Below are 23,541 nucleotides of genomic sequence, written 5' to 3'. Positions count from 1 at the left end.
TACCCATGAGCTGTGAAATAACCAAGCTTCGAAAGCTATGGCCCATCAATTCGTATAACCAATCCGGACGCTATCCTGTTGATGCAGCGGAATTTACGAGAGACTAGTTAGCGTACTAGTCCAAACGAGATAAACAACTCGTCGCAACGAGCAAATCTTGCGCACAAGAAAGAAAGAGAGAATCTCTGAATATTATTAATCAAAAAGCTGCATAAACTCTAGGTTACAAACCCTTAAATAGGCTGAACCCTAGAAACCCTAAAAATAAACTTGGAGAATAAAAAGTCCTAGAATTTGGGGCTTTTCCTAAAACTGAAAACGGGAAAGAAAAACAAGACTTTCCCAAAAAAAAAACAACTTAAAAGGAATTACGGTCTAAAAGTTATTAACGAAACAAATTTTTCCTAAAACGGCAAAATAACGCAATTGAAGACCTAAACGAAGGAATTAGGCCGAAAAGCACCATCGATCATCAACTTAGGGTTATGAGTATTGACCGGAGCGCGAAAATAAGTCAGCCCACCAAGTTTGGGCCTATTCCGAGCTCGTCCGAATTTAGCCAATTTGGGTAATCTGAAATTAAACACCGTTTGGACTTTTGGGGCTTGGCTCGGTCCAGCTGATCATGGAAATGGGCCTCCACGTGTTCTACATCACCTGTGAAATCAATCACCAAAACTTCCACCCACATGTACAAAGTTCAAATCCGAATATGATATAACATAGATTGTTCTCTAAACAATTTGGTTAACATTACAAATTGGGAGCCACATAATCTAATATGCAGTACGGTTCAAAACTCAAACCTTGTAATATGAACCAACAACTGTTACAATAAGACATTAAAATGCTACAATCAGAACAATTGAAACCAATTAACCTAGTCAACTGGTCAAACCAAAACTTATCCCAAGATATCAAGTACTGCTTTCAATAAGAATGAGTAACGGTTTTTTTTTTTTGCTTTCCTTTTGCTGCGAAAAAATGGGTTTTGCCTTTACAAGATTCCACAAACTTGAAGCACCCAATTATAACAGCCAATCAAGTTATCAAAAGAACAGCCGCCAGTAGAGTTGTGGCGAATTTTCAAAACAATTAGCAATAACAAAAAATTTACAACTTTCCGAAGCACGGACTACGTGAGCAAAATTGTATAATGCACTATGGAAAACCAATTTTTGCTATGCCGAGCACAGAGATTTAACAAATCCAGAAAACTCATAAAATGTCCAGACCGTATAAAACCACTTTTGTTCTTGAATGCAAATGGACAAAAATCAAATTTCCACCATTCCCAGAAGATAATCATAACCTGTTTCATAGAACGAAAACCCTTTGATCTTCAATAATACTTAACAAAACAAGTCAGAGGAGTGTCTATGCAAATCCAAATACTATCATATGGGAAAAAATTATCTAAGCACTGACTTTGTAATGGAAACACCCACTGACTAATAAGAGTCAAAAAATTGCACAAGTCTCTGTTTGAGACCAACTTCCCAATTATGTTAATCCCTTTTTCCAAATAAAAAAAACTGTTCATAATGGGAAATCCAGAAACCGTTGCCAAAATAGCCAAAACTAATTTTCCAAAACAAATAATTTTTGAAAATTTACAATTGAACAGAATATTACATGAATTGGAATTACAGAATATGAAACATAAACATAAATTGTAAATAGGGAACAAGAATTTGCAAACCGAGACCCGTTTTGTACAACGGTGCCCTCAAGACAAATTCGCCGCCTCACCGGTGCTGTAGGTTGTGTCGGTGTTTGTCTTCCATGGTTGACTCGGTTCCCACTCAGCCGCCGGAGCACCGCCGTAGACTGCCCGTCGAACCAACTTGTGTTTGTACTCTCTCTAGAAGAAGAAGGATTTCAAGAAGAAGGAGAAACTCTTTGGATTTCTTGGTCTTGAAACAAAGGAGCCGAACTCCTTTATATAAACGAGGAAGAGCCTTCTCATTGAATACAAAAAATTCAATAGGGGGAGCATGTCCATTCAATAGGGCCAATTCAATATTTCAATATAGGGAATTGAATATGAAGAATTCAATTTCTGGAGAAAACTGCTACAACTAGCCATTAATCCAGCAATTGATTCCATAATCAAATTGTGGGTTTTAGTCTAGGCATTCAACCCAACGTTAATCAGTCGTGCACAACTGATTCTGGTCCATCCAAACGCGAATGGTATAAACCCAATAAAGCACAATCAATTCCAAATCAATCTAGATTAGACCATAGACCACAGACCTCGAACCACAGGTCGCGGGCCCACGAATCCTGAGCTCCGGCCCCAGTCTAATTTAGGTGTTTGGTGACGGTGCGCACTCACGTCGTTTGGCTTTTCCAATTCTCATAATGAGACAATTTCTCATTCATCTTTAATGGAATTTATTCACTATTGTAAGGCCCACCCAAGCAGTGTGGGTCCCACCAAAATTCTCTTTGGTAAAATTTCATTATCCAACAATCTCTGCTTAGGAAAATTCTAACTCTACACCCTTACACACCCTTACTCACAATAGAGTGTGAGTTCCACACGTACTGGATACAAGGGCGGAACCAGGAATTGATTTTATCTTGGGCTAATCAAAAAAACATTTCAAGTGGGCAAATTTTTTTTCAATTGTATAAATCGTATCAAATACATATCACGTATCTTAAAATATGTTCAAGATTTTTGGAGGAGGGAAAATATTAAATACAAGAGTGGGGAAAGAGAGTGTTTGTAATATATTGAACTCAATTTTGTTTTGGCTTGGTACAAAATGGTTAGAACCTATTCCTATTTTTACTACTCCATGGAAACATTGGAAAGCTCTAGTACAAGATACTTTCAAAGATAATTCTGGAATTACACATGTGATTAATTCTCACAAAAAACTCTACATACTTCCTGAAGATATTCTAGAGCTTCCAAATTAAAACCAGGGGTGAAGCTATATTGGGGTCCGGGGTCCCGACCTAGAGTTTTAATTTTTTTTGTATTTTATATACTTGATTTTGAATATTATCGATAATTATTCATGTAGGTACTTATAAATTATAATCTTAATAATTTTTGTTTAATTTGATAAAAAATAAGTTATTTTACATTCTCAATTTTTTCATAAATAAAAAATAAACACGTGATTGTTGAAATAGCTTAAAGAAAAAAGCAAAATGATTGGTATATTTTAACTACATTAGGTTAAAATTATTTCAATGTACAAATTTGATGTGTTGAAAAGCAAACACTTTATGATATAATAAGTATCGTTCCGATAAAAAAGTTATAACTATTAAGCCGGCCCCCTTCAGATCAAAATTGCGACTCTGCTATTAGTAAAAACTAGATATTTATAATTTTTTTTGGAGGGTTTCTAAAGTGGACCTGGGTTACAGCCCAACCCATGATGGGTCTACTTCCGCCCTTGACTCGATATGTAGTATGTGAGGGCTCCACCCTTATAATGAGTGTGGATGTGTAATTGGGTGTGGAGGTAGAATGATTGCTCTGCTTATGCGAGCCTCTGATGTGGAGGTGCAAATGGGCATTATTCTTTATTGTTTTTTCCACATTCGTTAATTCTAATCTACTCTATTATAAGGAACTTGGAAAGGGAAAGTTTGCTTACGAAAATCGAACCCTACCCATATACTTACGGGCATACTCCTTAACAGGCATCTTTTTTCTCCTCTTTCCTCAGCCCCGACTTTGATTAATTTTAACTTTTTTTTCTTTTCTCTTACTTTCCATAAGCTGCAAACAAAGCCATTAAAAAAAGGGGTTTTTCTCGTGTTTTTCAGCCCTTCTTAAATTTGCATGTAGGAACTAGGAGAGAGAGGCTGATAAAAAAAAAAACTAGGAGAGAGAGAGAAGTGAATAGGGGTTCCACGCTTTTGGGGTTTAGGCCTGGTCGATATGTTGGAAGCCAAAGACCCAACGATGGAGCTCGTCCTTACTTGCACTAGAATAAAAAAGAACTGCATTTGGCTTGAGGAAGAAATCAAGAAGGTGGTTTTCTCATTGTTGTATTGCGTTATGTCGGAAATTTTTTTTTTTTTTTGAAAAATAATATTTTATTTTGAGTTGTGAATGAAAAGCAGTGCTTTTTGTGTATGTTTAGATTCCTACTGAATTTTGTATGTTATGTGGAAACGGCAATGTTGGCATGAAATGAGCACCAATGTTGACATTCCATTTAGAAAACTTATTTAGGTAGAATTCGCATTAACGTTCCCAATACCAGAATTTTGTCCCTCCCTTCGCTGACCAGTTTTGGATCGAATCATATGTTTCTTAACTTTAAAATGATTATTGTATTCTTATTTTTTTTGTTGCTATTCGTACTCCCACTATTGTTATTGACGTACACCACGCAAGTAAAATGGAAATTATGTAATATGCAGCTATATTACACGATGATCAGGAATATTTTAGTTTTTCACTTCTTTTTTAATTCACACAACAAATATCTCGTCCGTATTATCAAAATTGAAAGGAAGAAAGAGAACCTTGTATTGTTCCTTTGGTTTTTTGGTACGTCGGAAGTCCATTCAACCAAAAAAAAGAAGAGACTACGACAAGCGTAGCAAAAAGGAAAAAATAAAAAATAAAAAAATAAACACCCTGTACCGTTCGACATAAGGCATACCTGACCGGTTGGGGGCATTACAATTTGTGATGTGAATAATTGTTAGACGTGATGAAAACAAAAAACCAAATAAAAGTGAAAAACGAAACCTTTGGGTCCGGAATATACGGTTCAACCTGAATCGTTCATCTTAATAATCAATGGTTCAAATTTGTTAAAACTTTTACCAATAAGAATAAGAAAACAAATTTGAATCATTAAAAATACTATCCGACGGTTACAATAGTTTGGATCGCACCTCTGCAATCCAAAACTAAATTGGAGATAAGTCAAATTCAAACTTTTTTATTGGGAATACCCATGCATGCCTTTAGCATGAGAAATTTTTCTGAGCGGGTATATTTCAAGTGGTACCCGTTCGGCACATTCGGGCTATCCAATACATTTTTGGACTGTTCGGATTAAAACTCTCTCTCTCCTCTCATCCCAACTTTTTCTCTCTTTAAATCTAAATTGTCCGAAAACACAATGAGCAATTCGAATGCGCCAAACGAACACCATGTGGTACCCGCAATTTTCACCCTCTAGCACATTCGGAAGCATCTATCTTTATTTTTGCACTGCTTGATTTGACCAGAGGTATTTCTTCACATATCATCATAGCCACTACCCAACACATTCTCATCGAGAGAATGAGCATTTGATCAAGCCAATGGTCAAATACTCCACCTATTCCAAAATTCTTACTGGCCCTCCCCAAACATATCAACCACTCTGCCGAAGTACTCATCCAGATAAATTGAAGGTAATTAGCTGCAAATAACCTTCTCAAGCTAGTCATGTATCTCGTAAAACAAAAGATAAAAATCTTAGCAAAACAGAAACTTAGGCAATCCACAGTGGCATAATCAAAAGCAAATTATTTTTAAAGTTAACAATATTGGGGTAAAAGATGGCTCACAATGGTATAATCAAACTTAACAACATTCTTAGAAATAATCAAATTTTGGACTTTGGATAACCAAAATTAGCAACTCTTTTCAATAACCAAAATTTGTGGATCTCACACCACATAAGTTAACTGGTTCTAAAATTTATGTACACGTGTGTTTCAAATGGTATTTTCTTCGCTTGCTCTATATCTCATTTTCTTCAGCCACAAACTCTTTCTTTTTCTTTCCCTCCAAAAGTGAAGCTCATATCTTTCAATCATTTACAATTCAACTCATTGTCACCGGATTAAGGTATTTCACTTCTTTTTCGTTTTTATTTTATTCTTTTTCGTTCCTCTCCTTGTGGTTGAGTACATGAAGAACCTTGCATTCTTTTATAAATTCAAGAACACATCTGTTTTTTTTTTTTTAGTACATGATTTTTTTTCCAAATTCATAATATGAGGGAAGGAAGTAACCAATTTTTTCTCCAAAATTAAGGGAGAAAATCGATATATTTTTGCCAAAAAAAAAACCGTAATAAAGGGAAGTGATCAATGGTGGAAAACATTTGTCGCCGCATTAAGCTATTTCACTTCTTTTTTTTCCGTTTTTTTTTAATTCTTTTTTCGTTCCTCTCCCTGTGGTTGAATACATAAAGAACCTTACATTTTTTTACAAATTCAAGAACACATATGTTTTTTTTTTTTAGTGCATGAGTTTTTTTCGAAATTCATAATATTAAGGAAGGAAGTCACCAATTTTTTTCCCAAAATCAAAGGAGAAAATCGATATATTTTTGCCAAAAAAAAAGTGTAATGAAAGGAAGTGATCAATGGTGGAAAACACAAGGAGAGAGAGAGTGAAACTGTAGTGTATCCCTTATTTTAGTTATGGACTAAAAGTGACCATTGTGGATCTCAACATTGTTAAGCTTAACAACCTCTTAAATGAATAATCAAAAGTTGATGTGTCAACTTTTTGTTATCCATTTTTGATTAGGTCATCCACAGCGGTATAATCAAAAGTTAATTGTTTTTAAAGTTAACAATGTTGGTGTAAAAAATGGCTCATAATGGTATAATCAAACTTAGCAACATTCTTAGAAATAATCAAATTTTGGGCTTTGGATAACCAAAACTAATAACCTTTTTCAATAATTAAAATTTGTAAACTCCACACCGCATAAGTTAACTAGTTTCAAATTTTGTATACACACGTGTTTTAATTGGTATTTTTTTCTTCTCTTCTTCGCTTACTCTATATCTTCTTTCATTTCATCCACAAACTATTTCTCTTTCTTTCCCTAAAAAAGTGAAGCACATATCTCTCGATTATCTACAATTCAACCTATCATCACCAGATTAAAGTATTTTACTCTTCTTTTTCATTTCTATTTTCTTTCCCAAAAAATTCATAATATGAGGGAAGAAAGTCATCGATTTTTTCCAAAAACTAAGAGAGGGAATCGATATATTTTTGCAAAAAAGAAGAAGGGTAAATTGAGGGAAGTAAATGACAAGAAACAAAAGAAGAGTGATAGTGAAATTGTGGTGAACCCTTTTTTTGGTTATGGATTAGAAGCAACCATTGTGAAGTTCAACATTGTTAAGCTTAGTAACCTTTTAAGTGAATAATTAAAAGCTGATGTGTCAACTTTTGATTATACTACTGTGGATGACCTTGTATAACAAGACAAACGTCAAGAACATAATTAAAATTGGCTTTTGAATATTTTATTACGCAAGTTTTTTTTTGTTTTTTTCGTAATACAAGAAATCTTGCACTAATTTACGCGCACTTTAAACTAATTCCTACCGCCACTGCACCTTAAACCAGTTCCTGCCGCCCCGCCATTTCACTCAATTACTGGTTAAAAATAGATGAGTTTCTATTGTAAGCAAAACTTATCAACGCCCCTGTTCCGAGTCCGTGCATCTTGATTTCTAAGCCACTATAGCACAAAAATTCCTAAATAGAAGAGCCCCATTCCCGTTAGGATTGTTATAACTACCATCCTTTCCTTCAGAATAACAAAAATTCATAGTAAAACCTAAGCAGAACTAACCGAAAATTCATAAAATTTCAATCCACAAGTCCTGTTGCGAGGCAGATCGATACCAAATGAAAACATAACGCAATCACAGAAAGCAATTTACCATCTAAAAATTGAATGCAAGAACCTCATTAACACCCAAAAACAACTTCATAGCCACATCAATTTTCGCATACAAACGCCAACTCAAAAGTTAATTCACCATTTTCTTGGAAACATAACAGAGACCAAAAAAAACCAAATATACTGTTCTAACTCCCCTGCATCACCAGATTCACTGCCCTTCTTCACTCGACCTTGACATGAAACACGTCAGACCTCTCCTCTTCCTTCACCTTCGGCAGCACAACCTTCAGCACGCCGTTTTTCATCTCTGCCTTGATCTGATCCGTCTTGTAAAGCTTCTCCGGAAGATCAATCCTGCTGCTGAACCTCCGGCTCTCGGGCTCCTCCTCGCTCTCGCCCTTGATGACCAGAGCGTTCTGTTCCACGGAGATCTTCACGTTCTCCTTCCCCAAGCCGGGCATGTCCATCCGGAGGCAGAGTCCGTCCTCGGTCTCCTTCGCATCCCACTCAGGACGGAGCCCTGATCCCAAGTCCGTGAGCTTGCCCACCATATTCAGGATCTGGTTGAGGCTCCTCGTCGAAACGAACGGATCAAACGCATCTGAAAGCCAGTTCAATATTTTCTTAGGTAAGTTACGTGTGTCTATCGCGAGAGAGAAAAAGGATTGTAGAGAGAACTGATAACTGTACCTGAGCGGCGGAGACCATACACGTTGTAGCGGCGGCGGTCGGCGAGGCTGCGATCGTCGTCGTCCTCTTCCTCGAATTCGCGGACGGCGTTGGTGTTGAAGAGACGAGAGGCGCGCTGGGAAGCCGGGGCGGCTTGGCGGGCGGCGCGGAGGGACATGGGGAGGAGGTTGGAGGAGACGAGCTTCTTCAGGGCGAGGGAGGAGGCCATTGGTTAGGGAAACTTGGGGATCACGAATGTAGTGAGAGAGAGAGAGAGAGAGTAGGTTTATGGAGGGTTTTGAGAGATTGTGTGTGACGCGTGGCGGAGGGAATCGGGGGGACGTGGGTTTTATAGGCGGAGAGAATGTTGGGTGTGTAGAATGCCCCAGAAGGAAAAAGAACGTTCTGGATAGATGCTTTCGTTTTTTTGGCTTCTCTTTGGTAGTGTACGTTTGCCGATTTAGTTTAGTTTTAGTTTTATTTTTTAATTATTATTTTATTTTTTTCTTTAATTATTATTTTATTTTTTTAATTATTACTTTCTCATATTTCTCTTTATCTCTCTTCAATCATTACCTACTTTTTAATTATTACCTTATTTCTCTCTCCGCCCACTACCAAAACTAAACTAAACTAAACTGTCAACCAAATAAAGCCAAATTTCAACGTCATTATCCTCGTAATTTATAATTGAATTTCGGCCATCACACTCTCTAGACAATGTCATGGGACTAAGCAAAAAATATCCCATCACACATATTTGTGTTTGGGCTGCACAACAATGTGTGGTGGGTTAGGACTTGAGGCACAACCATGAGCATTAAATAACTGCCGACCACATTTTTTCGGGAACTTTAGGCATGTGTGGCGGGTTAGGACATGATGCACCACCAGGGGCATGAAATAACTACTGACCACATTTTTTAGTGAACTTTAGTGGCGTGTGGTTAGCGGTGTGCAGCAGTTCTAATTTTTTTTGTATTTTTTTTTTAGGTGGTGGTTGGGGGGTTTGGTTGGAGTTTGGAGGTGGCGGCTTCTAGGGGTGGCTCTGCCGTTGCATTTCCAGTCATCTCTTTCGGTCTCAGATTAGGCTTGGCCCTGTTCGACTGATTTCCACGGGTTTTCTGATGTCTTTGGTATGGAGCTTCGTCATCCGAGGCATCTGGTGTCTAAATACGTGCTTCATGTTTGTCGATCCATGTATTTTTCGGTGTGATGCAAGTAGTGGCTCTTGTTTATATAATGGCTCCATATTGGAGTATTCAATTACGCTTTGGAGTTCAACGGAGTCATCTCAGGACCGGCGGTTGTTTTATGTTCCTTTGTTTTAATTGGTTATCAGTTGTCGTTGTATGGCTTACTTTGTAATTGGATTCTGTAGATGCCGTATGGTAGATATTAATGAACTAACTGGAAAAAAAATAAAACTTATTTCCTATTTACAAGTGACTTATCTTTTATCGTTGTAACTTTTGAATTTTTATATTTTGACTTGGAAAATGGTTTTCATACTACTTTCTTTGTTGAGGGCACTCTTTTTTTGTCTTTTAGTGAAAAAACACATACCAAAATTTCAGAAAAAGACAAAAAAAGAGAAAGAAAAAAGAAGCCATTAACAAAAAAAAAAGTGTGAAAATCATTTTCCTACTTTTTTAAGAAAGTTTGAACGAGATAATTTCATGAAAAATAGAGGGGAAGAAATCAACATATTTTGAGCTTCTAAATTTAATGTTTATTCTTCTCATTGAAAGTAAGAAAATGCTAACTTCTGCCCATTAGGATGATAATGTGGAGAAAGTATATCGATACCCGAAAAATTTGTATTGATATCCGTAAAATGTGTATTAATATTCAAACTTGTTTGTTATTATATTTTTATTATCCTTCGCCTAATGAACAGAGATTAGCAAAACCGTTGAAAATAATAGTCAAATAAGTGATAGAAAGTAACATTTTCAAAAACAAAAAACCAAACAATTAAGTAGCAAGATTTATTAAGGAACTCCGATAATCTCATCCCTTCGACATGTCAAAATGAAGTCGGTTAGTTTAAATTCGTTCTAACCGCAAGGGTGCTAAATCAATTTCCTGAGCTGTATCCAAGGATCATCCTGAAATTTTTTGGCCAAAAAAAGATCGATAGTATTTCTATTTTTTACTGATAATTTGATATCCAGCCAAATGGATCTACTATTGTTTAGGGATCTACACCGTTGACGTTCAATTAAAATTGAAGCTAAGATTTGTATGAACTCATCCAAACACATGAATTGAGAGAGAGACAGAGAGAGTAATTCTAATATGGGTAGTGATTTTGTCACACCCTTTTTTGATAATGTCACACCCTGCAAGTGTATTTTTTGGTGCAAAAATACACCAGCAGAGTGTGGCATTATCAAAAAATGGTGTGACAAAATTATTTCCCTTCTAAAGGGGTGTTTGATTCCCTCTTTTTCAACTTTTCTTTATCTCATTTTTCCATTTTGGGTGTTTGGCTATCTCTTTTCAAAACACATTATGGTAGAATAAGTTTGCAATTTTTGTGTTTAGAGAGCAAAACGTAAAAAGAGGCCAAGAGAGGTGTTTTTCCCATTCTGGGATTAATAGCTTTTTTCTTGGCAATGTATAATTACCAGACTACCCAATCCTTTATTTGACATTTACCCAATCCATCACTCACAGTAGGCCTGTCAATGGACCGGATTCGATCCGGATCCGATCCGAAAAATCCGATCCGGATCCGGATCCGAATCCGATAACATCGATCCGATAATCCGATAATCCGGATCCGGTAATTCAATACGGATCCGGGTCGGATCCGGATCGGATCGGATTAAATCCGTTATCAATCCGAATCCGAACTTTATTTTTTTTTAAAATTTTAATTTTTTTTAAAAAAATAGTAAAATTTTTATTTTGAAAAAAAAAATGTTTAAGAAGTTGTATTTTTATTTTTATTTTTTATTTTAATTATTTTAATTTTTTTTTCTGAAAATAATTTTTTTTTGAAAAAAAAATTGTATTTTTTTGAAAAAAATATTTTTTTTTGGCTAAAATTTTTGAAGTAAAAAAAGTTTCCGGATCGGATTCGGATTTTCGGATCCGGATCCGAATTTTTCGGATTCGGATCCGGATTCTCACTATCGGATTTGAGTCTTATCGGATCCGGATCGGATTGTGTCTTATCGGATTCGGATCCGGATCCGGATCTGTCGGATCCGGATCGGATCCGGCCCATTGACAGGCCTAACTCACAGTAAACACGTTTCCATTTCTGGCCACCAGGAGCTTTTCGACAATCATGATAAAAATCCAATCCATAATTCATTTTCGACAATCGTCTACCAAACACTACTACAATTTCAAAATACATTCTGCACAAATCTCCCAAATACTCCGTATTCAAATACATTCCGGCAATAATTTAAAAAGCCAAAAAACCAAAAAGCTGAAAATGAAAAGTCAAAAAGTAGGCTCTCAAACAACCCCTAAATTTTAAATGCTTATTGATGTCAAGCGTAGTGCTAACTCCCCTTGAACCATGGTTTCTTGAAGTATTGACCAATTTCTTTACTATTTAGCAAAATGGGACGGTTCCGGGAACCCTTAAAAAAATTTCTAAAAAAATCCTTCAAATCTTATTCTCATAATTCCCGATCAAATTTTGATGATCCGAGCCACTCAATGTGTTCAGAAAGTGATTTTAATGTTGTCCATGAGAAATTGGCAAAAAAAAAACAACAGGGAAGGGCTTGATTTGAGCAGTTTTTTATTGGACCGTTCAATAAAGTTCAATAAAAAAACTGTTCAGATGAAGCTCTTCCCGGTAATTTTTTTTGTTGATTTCTCTAAATTACCCTTAAAATCACATTCTGATTACATTGAGTGGCTCGGATAATCAAAATTCTATCGTGAACTTGGGGGGATTTTTTTAAGGGTCCCCGGAACCGCCCCACAAAACAAAATTTATAGATCGACCTTAGAGCATCCGCAATGGTAATAATCAAAACCAATAATCAAAATGTGTCACGTCAGCATTTGATTATCCATTTAGTTCATAATCAAACTTAACAACCTCTACCTTCACATTGGTTATTTTTGCATCCTTAACCAAAAAAACCCCCACAATACAAAATGCACATTTGTCCAATCACAAACAAATTTCAATTACGCACCCGACCACACCAAATTATTCGTCTCGATGAGACGATTCCAATGTGGGGTGTTTTTGAGTTTTTTTGTTTTGAGATTGGTTATTGATAAAAGTTGTTAAGTTTGGTTATGGAATAGATGAAATTTGATTATTTACTAAAAAACTGTAACTTTGCTTATTACAATGTGGGGTATTTTTTGAACATTGTTGTTAAGTTTGATTATTCAAACTCATTTGCTTATTACAATGTGGATGCTCTTAGGCCTATTTGCCTTAACAAGCCATTTGGACTATTTTTTGTTTTTATTTAATTTTTTTGTGTCAATTTTTTTTTGTATTATTAATTCTTCTCGACAAAAGAAATTATAAAAGTAAAAAATTACATTCATAACTAATTTTTTTGAATAATTCAAAATTTTAATAAAGACAAAAAATAATTCAATATGGCTTATTAAACGCTAATGGTACTACTGTAGGAGTAGAAAACCTAAAAATTGAAGGGTGAAAAATAAAAGATGCAGTACGGGTTAAAATTTAAAACTGTAATCTATTTTATTTTTAAACTGTAATTACTACTCCTAATATCGAAAAGTCTACCCAACCGCTCTAATTCACCACTCTTCTACTATTCTCAACTTCATGCCGAGGCCGAACGGTGAAATTGAGCACGTCCGTGGACGAGCGGTGAAACTTTGGCTCGTAGAGCCTTGGTTACCAACTGAACTTTTTTGTTCAAAGAAAACAAATACTCTACTGCTCCTACAATAACTAACTGAGCTGGAAAAAACACACCCACAGATCCGAGAGAGGAGTTGCCCAATCACCGGTGATCTGTGAAGATGATGGTGGATCTGGGTTCCTTCTCGGACGACAAGTTCGACGCCAAGAAATGGATCAACGCGGCCTGCCAGGCCCGTCACCCGCAGGACCCGCTGGAGAAGCACCTCGTGGACCTGGAGATGAAGCTACAGATGACGTCCGAGGAGATCGCCGCCTCCCTCGAGGACCAGAGCGCCGCCGCCATCCTCCGTGTCCCCCGTGCCACCCGCGACGTCATCCGCCTCCGCGACGACGCCGTCTCCCTCCGCGCCTCCGTCGCCGCCATCCTCCAAACCCTCAAAAAGGTACTCTCCGCATCACCACTGTAAACGGAGCCGCATCTGTTTTATCAATTTGTGACCATGTGATTGAAATTGAATCAATGGTTCTAGTAATTATGTTATTGACTTACTGTACATGTGTGTTCACATTGCAAATCCAATGGCATTGATGAATAACCGTGATGATAAATGTGTGTGTGTGTGTGTGGGGGGGGGGGGGGGGGGGGGGGGGGGGTGGGTGTGTGTGATGAATTGTTATGCTATGGATAGATTGATATGGAATAGCTGATTATACATGTGATCTGCAGTTTGAGATTTTAGACATTAGCCGCTTAGGTATTCACCACATCGCCATTGTTTACAGTGCTTAACTTTTGTTTTTCTTTCTGAATTGCGACAAATGTGATTGAATTTGTACAAATGGTTATAGCAAATTGGCTATACATGTGTATCTACATTGCAAATCCAATGCCACTGATGCAAAGCTGTGACGATAAGTGTGGGAAAAAAAAAAAAGAATTGTTATGCTCCGTAAAGTAGATATGAAATTAGCTGATTTGAGATGTGATCTGCAGTTTGAAATTTAGACATTAAGCTTACTAGAAGTCAGGGCACGGTGCAAAATTTATAAAAGTGATGTTTGGCACCAACAAACTGAAACAAAACAATATCCAAATCGCACATGCATAAATAGTTATCCTGATGCGCAGATAACTTGCGTACAGCGTACATTTACTATCAAATAGTTGAGATCAAGTCTTACCGGGGACACATAGGTGAGATTAATGCGATGAATTATGAATGCCCATAACTTGCAAACAAATACTACTTCCATTACAGAAGACTGCCAGCAAATAGTTCTCTCCTTTGTAATCTCATTCCTCCTCTATTCAAATGCATTTTTTTTTTTCTGTATCTATTAATTAATCCAGTATACCTCTATCTGCTCAAGGAAAGGGTGGGGAAGCAGTTATGCAATTAAGAATTGAGGGCACTCGAATTTAGGAAAAAAACTGTCAAACATGGGGAAGATAGTGTCTTGTAGTTAGTTACCATAATTGACCTTATGTACTCTAATATTTTACTGCTTATTGACATATGTTGGCAGTTAAGGTTGTGGCTATTTGTGGTATTCAAAGTGTGAGCCAGCCTCAGAAAAAAGTCCACACCAATTTAGTGCTCTCCCTTTATATAGTCTATTAGAATAGATTGTAATTTGGAATATGCAGATCTGGATTCCCTCCCTCCCCAATGACATAAATTTCTCCCATACATAATGTACACACAGGATACTATTTGAAGAATGGATGTTGAAAGGTTGTACCGCTTCCATTGGAGTTATATTCGTTTCAGTTGTTTATCATCTTGGACATACTAATTGAACTGTACTAGGAACGTGGTTTATCTCCGTAAGAGAATAGAACGCGAGGCGTTAACTTGAATTGTTTACTGTCTGCAGGCGGAGGGATCTTCAGCAGAATCTATTGCCACCATAGCTAAAGTGGATACCGTCAAGAGAAGAATGGAAGCCGCTTATGAAACATTGCAGGTAGACTAATTGGCAGTAACAATTCTCAAGTTTATCATCTTGCCATGTGACATGTGCACTTCAAGTACATTTTTGTTGTTGTTGTGTTCTTCTATAAACAGGATGCTGCTGGATTAACCCAACTAAGTTCGACCGTTGAGGATGTCTTTGCTAGTGGTGACCTTCCTCGTGCTGCAGAAACCTTGGCAAACATGAGGCATTGCTTGTCTGCAGTTGGCGAGGCAATTATTTATTTAAACTAAATCATGTTGAATGCACTATGTTCATTATCCATAACATTTAGGGTTGACTAAGATGGAACCCATCCTTTTCAGGTTGCTGAATTTGCAAATGTTAGGAAGCAGCTTGAAGTCTTAGAGGATAGACTGGACACAATGGTTCAGCCTCGTTTAACGGATGCTTTATCAAATCGCAAGGTTTATTTTTTTTAAGAGTCTTGTGTAACCATTGGCCGCGTTCTGATAATCTTCAGCAGCTCAGTTCACCATTTTTTTTCTTGACATTTACACGAGTAAATTGCCTGAAATATCTATTCCCTGTTCTTGATTCTAGGTTGATGTTGCTCAAGATTTGCGGGGAATTCTTATTCGAATTGGAAGGTTCAAATCTTTAGAGCAGCACTATACCAAAGTTCACTTAAGACCTATAAAGCAGCTATGGGAAGACTATGGCTCACAACAACGAGCTATTAAGCTTGGAAGTGAGAAAAACGAACTTGAAAGGGTATCCAATAGTCATGGTTTTTCGTCGAGCTTGCCAACAGTTTCATTCTCCAGTTGGCTGCCCAGTTTTTATGATGAATTACTGCTTTATTTGGAACAAGAATGGAAGTGGTAAGTTTAGATCTTAGTTCCTGCTTTTATATTCCTCTCATTGGCGAGATAGAAACAGAGGCTATAAGATTTTTAACCGGACGATTGCATGCTAATACTGCTGTTGACTTGGGCAGCCATTAAACTGAAACGGTAAGTGTACATATGGGAAATAAGATTCCGTTGTTCTATAAAATACCCTTTTATATAGGAGAACTGGTAAGAAGGCCAATAGCTGCTTCTGGGCCGGTTTTCTTCCCTTGCGAAGGAATTGAAAAAAAGAAAAGAGGAAAGAGAAGAAAGGAAAATGAAATATCAGGCTTTACTGTGCAAACTGAAAAGACCCTCAGGGTTCTGGGATTGATATCTATGTATGCATGTATGGGTTCTTGTTTCATAAATTCAACAATGGAAGTTCATCTTGTCATATAAACAGCATAATTATGTGCCAAACCATGTCTGTTAAATCTGATTCATAATTTGAGGTCTGTTGCGAGGGAAATAACTGTGATATTTGCACAATATACTTGACTATGGTATGTCAATTCTTAGGGTATGTACTTATATTTAGCTTACCATGATGAAAATGTGATTTGCATCCCAACTGTTTTCATTTTATCTGCAGAGATATGTAAATCTTAAATCTTGCATGACCTAGGTATACGGATTATGAGCAAACATGCCAAACAATGTGTCAACCTAAGATTGTTTATTCACTTAGAGAGCAAAAAGCAATGGAGAAGAAAATCATCGAACTAGATTAAGCTAAGATTTTCATTTTCTCTACGGCAGAACTTAATCGCAATTTTCATCTGCAGGTGTATGGTTGCTTTTCCAGATGATTATAAGACTCTTGTCCCTAAGGTTCTAATAGAGACCATGGCAACGGTTGGTGCAAGTTTCTTATCCCGTATTAACCTTGCTACTGGAGATGTTGTTCCCGAAACAAGAGGATTGGCTAAAGGTGGAACTTTAGATTTCTTCAGGAGTTCTTACGGAGAAGCACTGGTTTCTGTTACACATTATTTGTTGTTCTGCTTGATTTGATGGCCATAAGGATTGCACTCTAAATCATCCTGCTTCTACTTATTACTACCATTTATGGAAGTGCAGTTATTTACGTGTTTGTTTTTTGGGGATTTAAGTACCCATATGCAATGTTGGATTCTACGTGCTACAACATTCCAGAAACTGTTAGCAATTTGAACTACCAATTCTATTATCTTAAAACAGGACTTTATACCCATGTTTTGCTACCAGTCATAGAACATAGCTGCGTAAGTGGTTACTCGTTGATTATCAAATATAAATCGTTGCCTGATCAATTACGAATACAAGAATACCAAATCATTAGCTGATGAATTACAAATCGAATAATATCACCTTTCTCACTAATGCATGACAAGAATAAAGAATTAGGGTTGAACTATGTGTTCAGGTTTCATCTATAAGATGAGGAGATGTTTCCTATTTTTCCTAAGGAATCAGCTTTTCATTTCTTTCCAATCTCATATGGTCCCTTGGCGGACAACAAATGGTATTCTCTCTTTGGTGTTTTTCAGAAATTCATTGTCGTTCTTATTATGTTAGGACCAATAGACAACGTAGTATATTCTTCAATCACGTTGGATGCATTGTACATTACCCTGGCAAGGTACCAAGTGACTGAGCCTACTTTACACCTGGTAGTGTAAATGTCTGTGGGGCTGGCTAATTTTGCAGGTTTAATGTGATGAAGCTATTTACGGGTTATGCTGCTGAACTTGGCTCCTTCTAGTTTGCACCTTTTGATTCTTAGTATATTCTATTGCATATGTTTAAGATCACTGTCTGAGTCCAATTGGATTTTACATGCATGGTTGGACGACCAACATCACTCCTTTGTTTTCCTGGGTTAACATGTTGGAAGATGTTGATGAACAATGGTGTCTTTGTTGGTTTTCCTTATAGGACCTTTTGTTTTCATCTGTTTAATGTTATCTGTTCTAAATGATCTGGAACCTGAGACTCGGAGTCGGTTTTTCTGATGTTGAATCTGACCATTGTTTTCATTTCCGTTTTCCAGGAGTGCTGGATATCTTATCGGGGGATATGCCAAAGGGTATTAAAGTTCAGACTAGGCATCTCGAAGCTCTGATTGAACTACACAATATGACGGGGGCTTTTGCGAGGAATATTCAACACCTGTTTTCAGAATCTGATATCGATGTTTTAGTGGATACACTGAAGGCTGTATACTTCCCATACGAATCTTTTAAGAAAAAGTAAGTACATGTATGCCAGAGGCCTGCATTCCTCTATTGGAATTTCCCCCCCCTTTTCTATTAGTCCTCATTGATGTTTTCTTATCATAGCTATTAGCTAATACAGAAGAGCTTCTTATGATTTTTTGTATATGTACGTTACACATATATGAGTGTGTGTACAATGTACCCGCCGTTACACATGTATATATGTATGTATACATGCACATGTGTGTGTGGCACTGTGGGTACCCACACTTGCACATCTGTTTATTTATATGTACGTATTTATAGATTTATTTAGCTTGCATGCAAGTAAATTGTCAGTTGGGATATGATACGTTTCCTTTTGCATTAGGAAGTTTACTTTAAGTTGGTCATATGCTAGAAATGCAGCCTAGCAGCTAAAGAAAGTTTGTTGAGTGGCTACTCTGTGAAATTGTGTTTTGATGCTTTGACTGTAGCAAATCATTTGATATGATCAGTAAAGTTGTCTGAAGTTTCTGTAAAAAGACGTTGAACATGACTGGGAATCTAAATTGAGAAAATTATATCAACACATATAGGCAGCACTAGGGCCATGATGATTTAGATAGTTTATGCAAATGCTGTCGAAACATGAAAGTGGAGATATATGACTTGCCCAAACCAGTCTGCTGCAGGAGGTAGTGATTCCCCTTATCTATGCCCGGGGAGACTTGCTTTCGTGCAAAGATTACAGTTTTGACTATAAATGCAACTAGGATACGCTCGAGCTTTGTGCACATCACACTATGAGCCGCACCTAGCTAACTCAGTTGGTATGAGTTCATTTCAGCTATTCAGTGCTAGATCTTGGACGTTTATGGAGTCTTTGTTGCCATTCTTTACGGGGTCATGGAGTCTTTGTTGCCATTCTTTACGGGGTCAAGTCATTAACCCCATGCACTTGAAAATGTTTGTTTTTATGTTTTTTAATCTTATTATGCATTCAGTTTTTTGGTATCTTCTTTTCTGTTTCTTTAATTGACTTGAGTGTGTCCTGGTTTCTCCCTCTGGTCTATAACTTTACCTGTGCTCTAGGTATGGACAGATGGAGCGTCTTATTCTATCAGCTGAGATCGCTGGAGTAGATCTTAGGGGAGCTGTTGCGCGTGGCATTGGAGCCCAAGGAGTTGAACTTAGTGAAACAGTTCGAAGAATGGAAGAATCTATTCCACAGGTCATTCTTCTTCTTGAAGCCGCTGTAGAGAGGTGCATCAGCTTTACTGGGGGGTCTGAAGCAGATGAGCTCATTCTTGGCCTTGATGATGTAATGCTACAGTACATTTCCACCCTACAAGACACATTAAAATCTCTTAGAGCTATATGTGGAGTGGATATTACTGGTGATGGCATTGGTTCAAAGAAGGAAACCGGATTTTTGGACAAAAAGGAAGGAGCTCATGGTTCTCGTAAAGCTGACTTGATCTCAAACGAGGAGGAGTGGTCAATGGTTCAAGGTGCACTGCAGATCCTTACAGTGTCAGATTGTTTAACTAGCAGATCCTCAGTCTTTGAAGCTTCATTGAGAGCTACTCTTGCTAGACTCAGCACAAGCTTGTCACTTTCAGTATTTGGGTCTAGTCTGGACCAAAACCGTTCTCACACCACCAGCGGTGATGGGAGTGCGGAATTGTCTTTGGCTGCCTTGGATGTGGCAACTGTACGGCTTCTTGATGCTCCTGAAAAGGCCCGGAAACTCTTCAGTCTTTTGGAGCAGGTAAGTGAAAGTAGTAGTTGTGTATTTACGTTCTCCTCATTTATTTGTTTGCTTCTCATTTCTCTGGTGACGAGAGAAAGGGATAGGGTGATCTCATTTCTCCATCATTAAGAATTCATCTGGGTACTACTAGAAGAGTGTAATTAAGTTAACTTGAATCCACCCTGCGTGAATACAGAGAGTCCCTGTTTGGGGGTAGTCCTGTAGCTGAAATAGGTAGCACATGATTTAAAGTTGAAAGGTACATGAATTGAAGTTCCGATACCAAAACAATGACTTGATTCCCAATTAAATAATGAATCCATCAAAGTATATTCCTCCTCCCAAGCTCTATTGCAGTGTAGGTGTATATATTTAAATATGGTTATGTGAAATCCTTTAGAAGTTGAAGACAACTCTGTTATTGTGTGAAACAGGACTTAGTAACGAGTTCAAAAATCTAGGCTGAGTGATTTGGTTAACATTGAGAATTTTCCTTGCTGGTGGAATTTTTCCACAACCCACCTTTCCACTTAAGTTTTCTTTACTGAATTGTTTGAAAGTTGCCAAGTTATGCCATAATAGTTAAAGATTCAAATTTCTGATGCTTGTCCCTGAGTAGCTTCCGGGTTCTCAGGTAATAGAGATCCTCAGGTTTTCAGGAAATTTGCTTATAATGAGGATTTCATCACGATGTGACAAACTGCAAGCATATTTTCGTGTTGATCCAATTTGCATGAATTATTGTTTCCAAATAATAGCTGCATGCCTTTTTATAATGGTGAGTATATCAAGATACGTATTGCTTGGTGTGCTTCAGCCATAGCAACCTAAGAAAATTTGAAAACTGTTAAAGCATCCAACTCAAGACCAATTGGCGATGAGTGGAGAGGCCGCCCAAGCTCATATACTAGTTTTGGAGGTTATAATCAATGAATGTGGGACAAGCTCTAACAAAAACCAAGTCTGATGGTGCTTAATTTTGAGCTGAACACTTGTAAGGCATACTTGCAACTTATATGCCACTCTTACTGCAAATGATCAAAATCTCTCTCATTCGTTTCTATATTTTATTCTGACTTTCAATAAAAAAATGTTCAAAATCTCTCTCAGTGATTTATTATTGTGTGTCGGTCATTAACTCCTCAATAGCTTTCCTGGATCCAACATCCTTTCTCCTCCCAAACAACCGGTTTTTGGCTATGCTTTTCATGTGATGTTAAATGTTAATCCCTCCGTCCCACTTTGTTCCGCCTGTTTCCTTTTTTGGACGTCCTAAAAAATTGTCTATATATCACAATCTATAATATTTTATATATTCAATATGGATCTTGTTTGATAGATCTCAATTTATTTTATTAAACAAAGTTTTCGAAATCATAAAAAACATACTCCCTAGTCCCTCCGTCCCACTTTGTTCCGCCTGTTTCCTTTTTGGAACAACTCAAAAAATTGTCTATATCTCACAATCTATAATGTTTTTTATGATTTCGAAAACTTTGTTTAATAAATAAATTGAGATCTATCAAACAAGATCCATATTGAATATATAAAATATTATAGATTGTGAGATATAGACAATTTTTTAGGACGTCCAAAAAAGGAAACAGGCGGAACAAAGTGGGACGGAGGGAGTAATAGATTGTGAGATATAGACAATTTTTTGAGATGTTCCAAAAAGGAAACAGGCGGAACAAAGTGGGACGGAGGGAGTATCTCTTACCTATATATGTGTTGCGTTGTGCATTCTACTTTGTGTCTATTGATACATCTTTACCCTTGTCTTGCAGTCAAAGGATCCCCGATTTCATGCCCTTCCACTCGCATCTCAGCGAGTCGCAGCATTTGCGGAGAAGGTGAATGAACTTGTTTATGATGTACTCATTTCCAAAGTACGGCAACGGCTGAGTGACGTGTCTCGATTGCCAATCTGGTCTTCAGTCGAAGAAACTAGCGCTCACCCTCTTCCTAGCTTTAGTGCATACCCTCAGTCCTATGTGACCAGCGTTGGAGAATATCTTCTTACGCTACCCCAACAGTTAGAGCCACTTGCTGAGGGCATTTCAAATAGTGATGCAAACGTCGATGAAGCACAATTCTTTGCAACTGAATGGATGTTCAAGGTTAACCACCTTACGCTTCATTGGATAGCGTTGAATCTTATTATTATACATTTAACGGATAAGTGTCGACAATGGGGAGGCATTGCAAAACAAGCTTTCAATTTATCTTTGTAGCATCCATTAAGGTGAAGATAACTAGTTGTTTTTTGTCTTGTTTTTTCCCCAAAAAAGGTTGCGGAGGGTGCAACAGCTCTTTACATGGAGCAGCTGCGGGGGATTCAGTATATAACAGATCGTGGTGCACTACAACTCTCTGCTGATATCGACTACTTAAGTAATGTGCTTTCTGCACTTTCGATGCCTATTCCTCCAATCCTCGCCACATTCCAGACCTGCCTTTCAACCCCTAGAGAGCAGCTGAAGGATCTTCTCACGACAGATTCTGGTAATCAGATCGATGTTCCGACGGCCAATCTTGTCTGCAAGATGCGGCGGGTGAAATTAGAACAATAATCGCTTACCGTCAAGTTTTTCACTGAGTTTGACAAAATAGGTAACATAATCAGCTAAATATATTACGTGCATGTATTTTTTCTTCCTCCATAACTTTCATATGTTAACAATGTAAAGTAGGCATAAGCTGAGATTTTCAGAATATGGAAGCAGTTAGAAAGTGTATTCTTTTTCCTCTGTACATTTTGGCAATTTAACGGAATGCAAAATGTGAAAGCAAGTTGACATTCTAGAGAGAATTTGCTGCGAGAAATCCAAGATTCTGGGAGAGAGAGAGGCGTTTCGCAGGATTTGGTTACAGAGAGGCCATGGAGAGGGAAAACAAGGGTCGGAATTGGGCCGTCTTCCCATTCTTAGGGGTGTTTGGTTGCCTAGATATGCTTGCTTTCGGGTTAAATCTCCTCCCAATTTCATTGTAGTGTGCATGTGTTGGGTTAAAGATTTTTTGAGCCCACTAGGCCGCTACAATGATTGGTACTGTTCATATTTTGAACCCGTCAAAAGCATGAAGCATGTTAAAAGATCAAGTTGATCATGTGCCGTTTGATATAATTTTGAAACACGTTTATCTTGCAAAAAATGTCTGAAACGGGTTTTGATCAAGTCTTGCAATCTTATATTTTGCAAGTTATATGCGTTCCGAAATCACATCAAATATTTTCCAATCAGCGGTGAGCCTCGAAAGAATCCTTTTTGGTCTAAAATTGTACTTCTCCAATCTATTTGAAGGATTGGAGAGGAGCTAGAGTCGTGGTTGGATACCCCTCAGCTAGATTTGGGGTAATTAATTTTCTTTAGGGTGCAAGGCAAGAAAAAGAAGGGAAAAAAAAAACTGTTTCCCAGAGGTGATGATGTGGCATTAACTGTCCCCACAATCTGATTCACACACATGAATATATACACACATATGCATACACGAAAAGTGGGGATGCTCGCTTTACACCGTGTAGAGCGATTGATCCGACCGTTCATCTTGGCACAGACAGCTTGAAATGAATCTAATCGCATACATATCTGAACTGTCTATTGTTCGGTTAAGATCCAAGCCGTCGATTGTCGAGATGAACGGTTGTATCGAC

The 23,541-nt window shown here is 37.5% G+C and overlaps 2 protein-coding genes across 2 annotated transcripts; one reads left to right on the top strand and one right to left on the bottom strand.

The window, feature by feature from the left end:
- Nucleotides 1–7,705: 7,705 nt before the first annotated feature.
- LOC131319430 (heat shock 22 kDa protein, mitochondrial-like) lies at nt 7,706–8,730 on the bottom strand. The gene is made up of 2 exons (XM_058349663.1): nt 8,331–8,730; nt 7,706–8,241 (listed from the first exon to the last, which is right to left on the bottom strand). The coding sequence occupies exons 1-2, from the start codon at nt 8,536–8,538 to the stop codon at nt 7,862–7,864; spliced, it is 588 nt and encodes a 195-aa protein (XP_058205646.1). The 5' UTR covers nt 8,539–8,730; the 3' UTR covers nt 7,706–7,861.
- A 4,427-nt stretch (nt 8,731–13,157) lies between these two features.
- LOC131319055 (conserved oligomeric Golgi complex subunit 7) lies at nt 13,158–22,694 on the top strand. Its single transcript, XM_058349160.1, has 10 exons — nt 13,158–13,586; nt 15,022–15,111; nt 15,213–15,332; nt 15,426–15,527; nt 15,664–15,944; nt 16,742–16,887; nt 17,989–18,187; nt 19,229–19,907; nt 21,677–22,009; nt 22,181–22,694. The coding sequence occupies exons 1-10, from the start codon at nt 13,302–13,304 to the stop codon at nt 22,460–22,462; spliced, it is 2,517 nt and encodes an 838-aa protein (XP_058205143.1). The 5' UTR covers nt 13,158–13,301; the 3' UTR covers nt 22,463–22,694.
- The last annotated feature ends 847 nt before the right edge of the window (nt 22,695–23,541 follow it).

The sequence above is a fragment of the Rhododendron vialii genome, chromosome 3a (genome assembly GCF_030253575.1).
Source record: "Rhododendron vialii isolate Sample 1 chromosome 3a, ASM3025357v1".
Lineage (NCBI taxonomy): Eukaryota > Viridiplantae > Streptophyta > Magnoliopsida > Ericales > Ericaceae > Rhododendron > Rhododendron vialii.
This window is presented reverse-complemented; position numbering and strand designations above follow the sequence as displayed.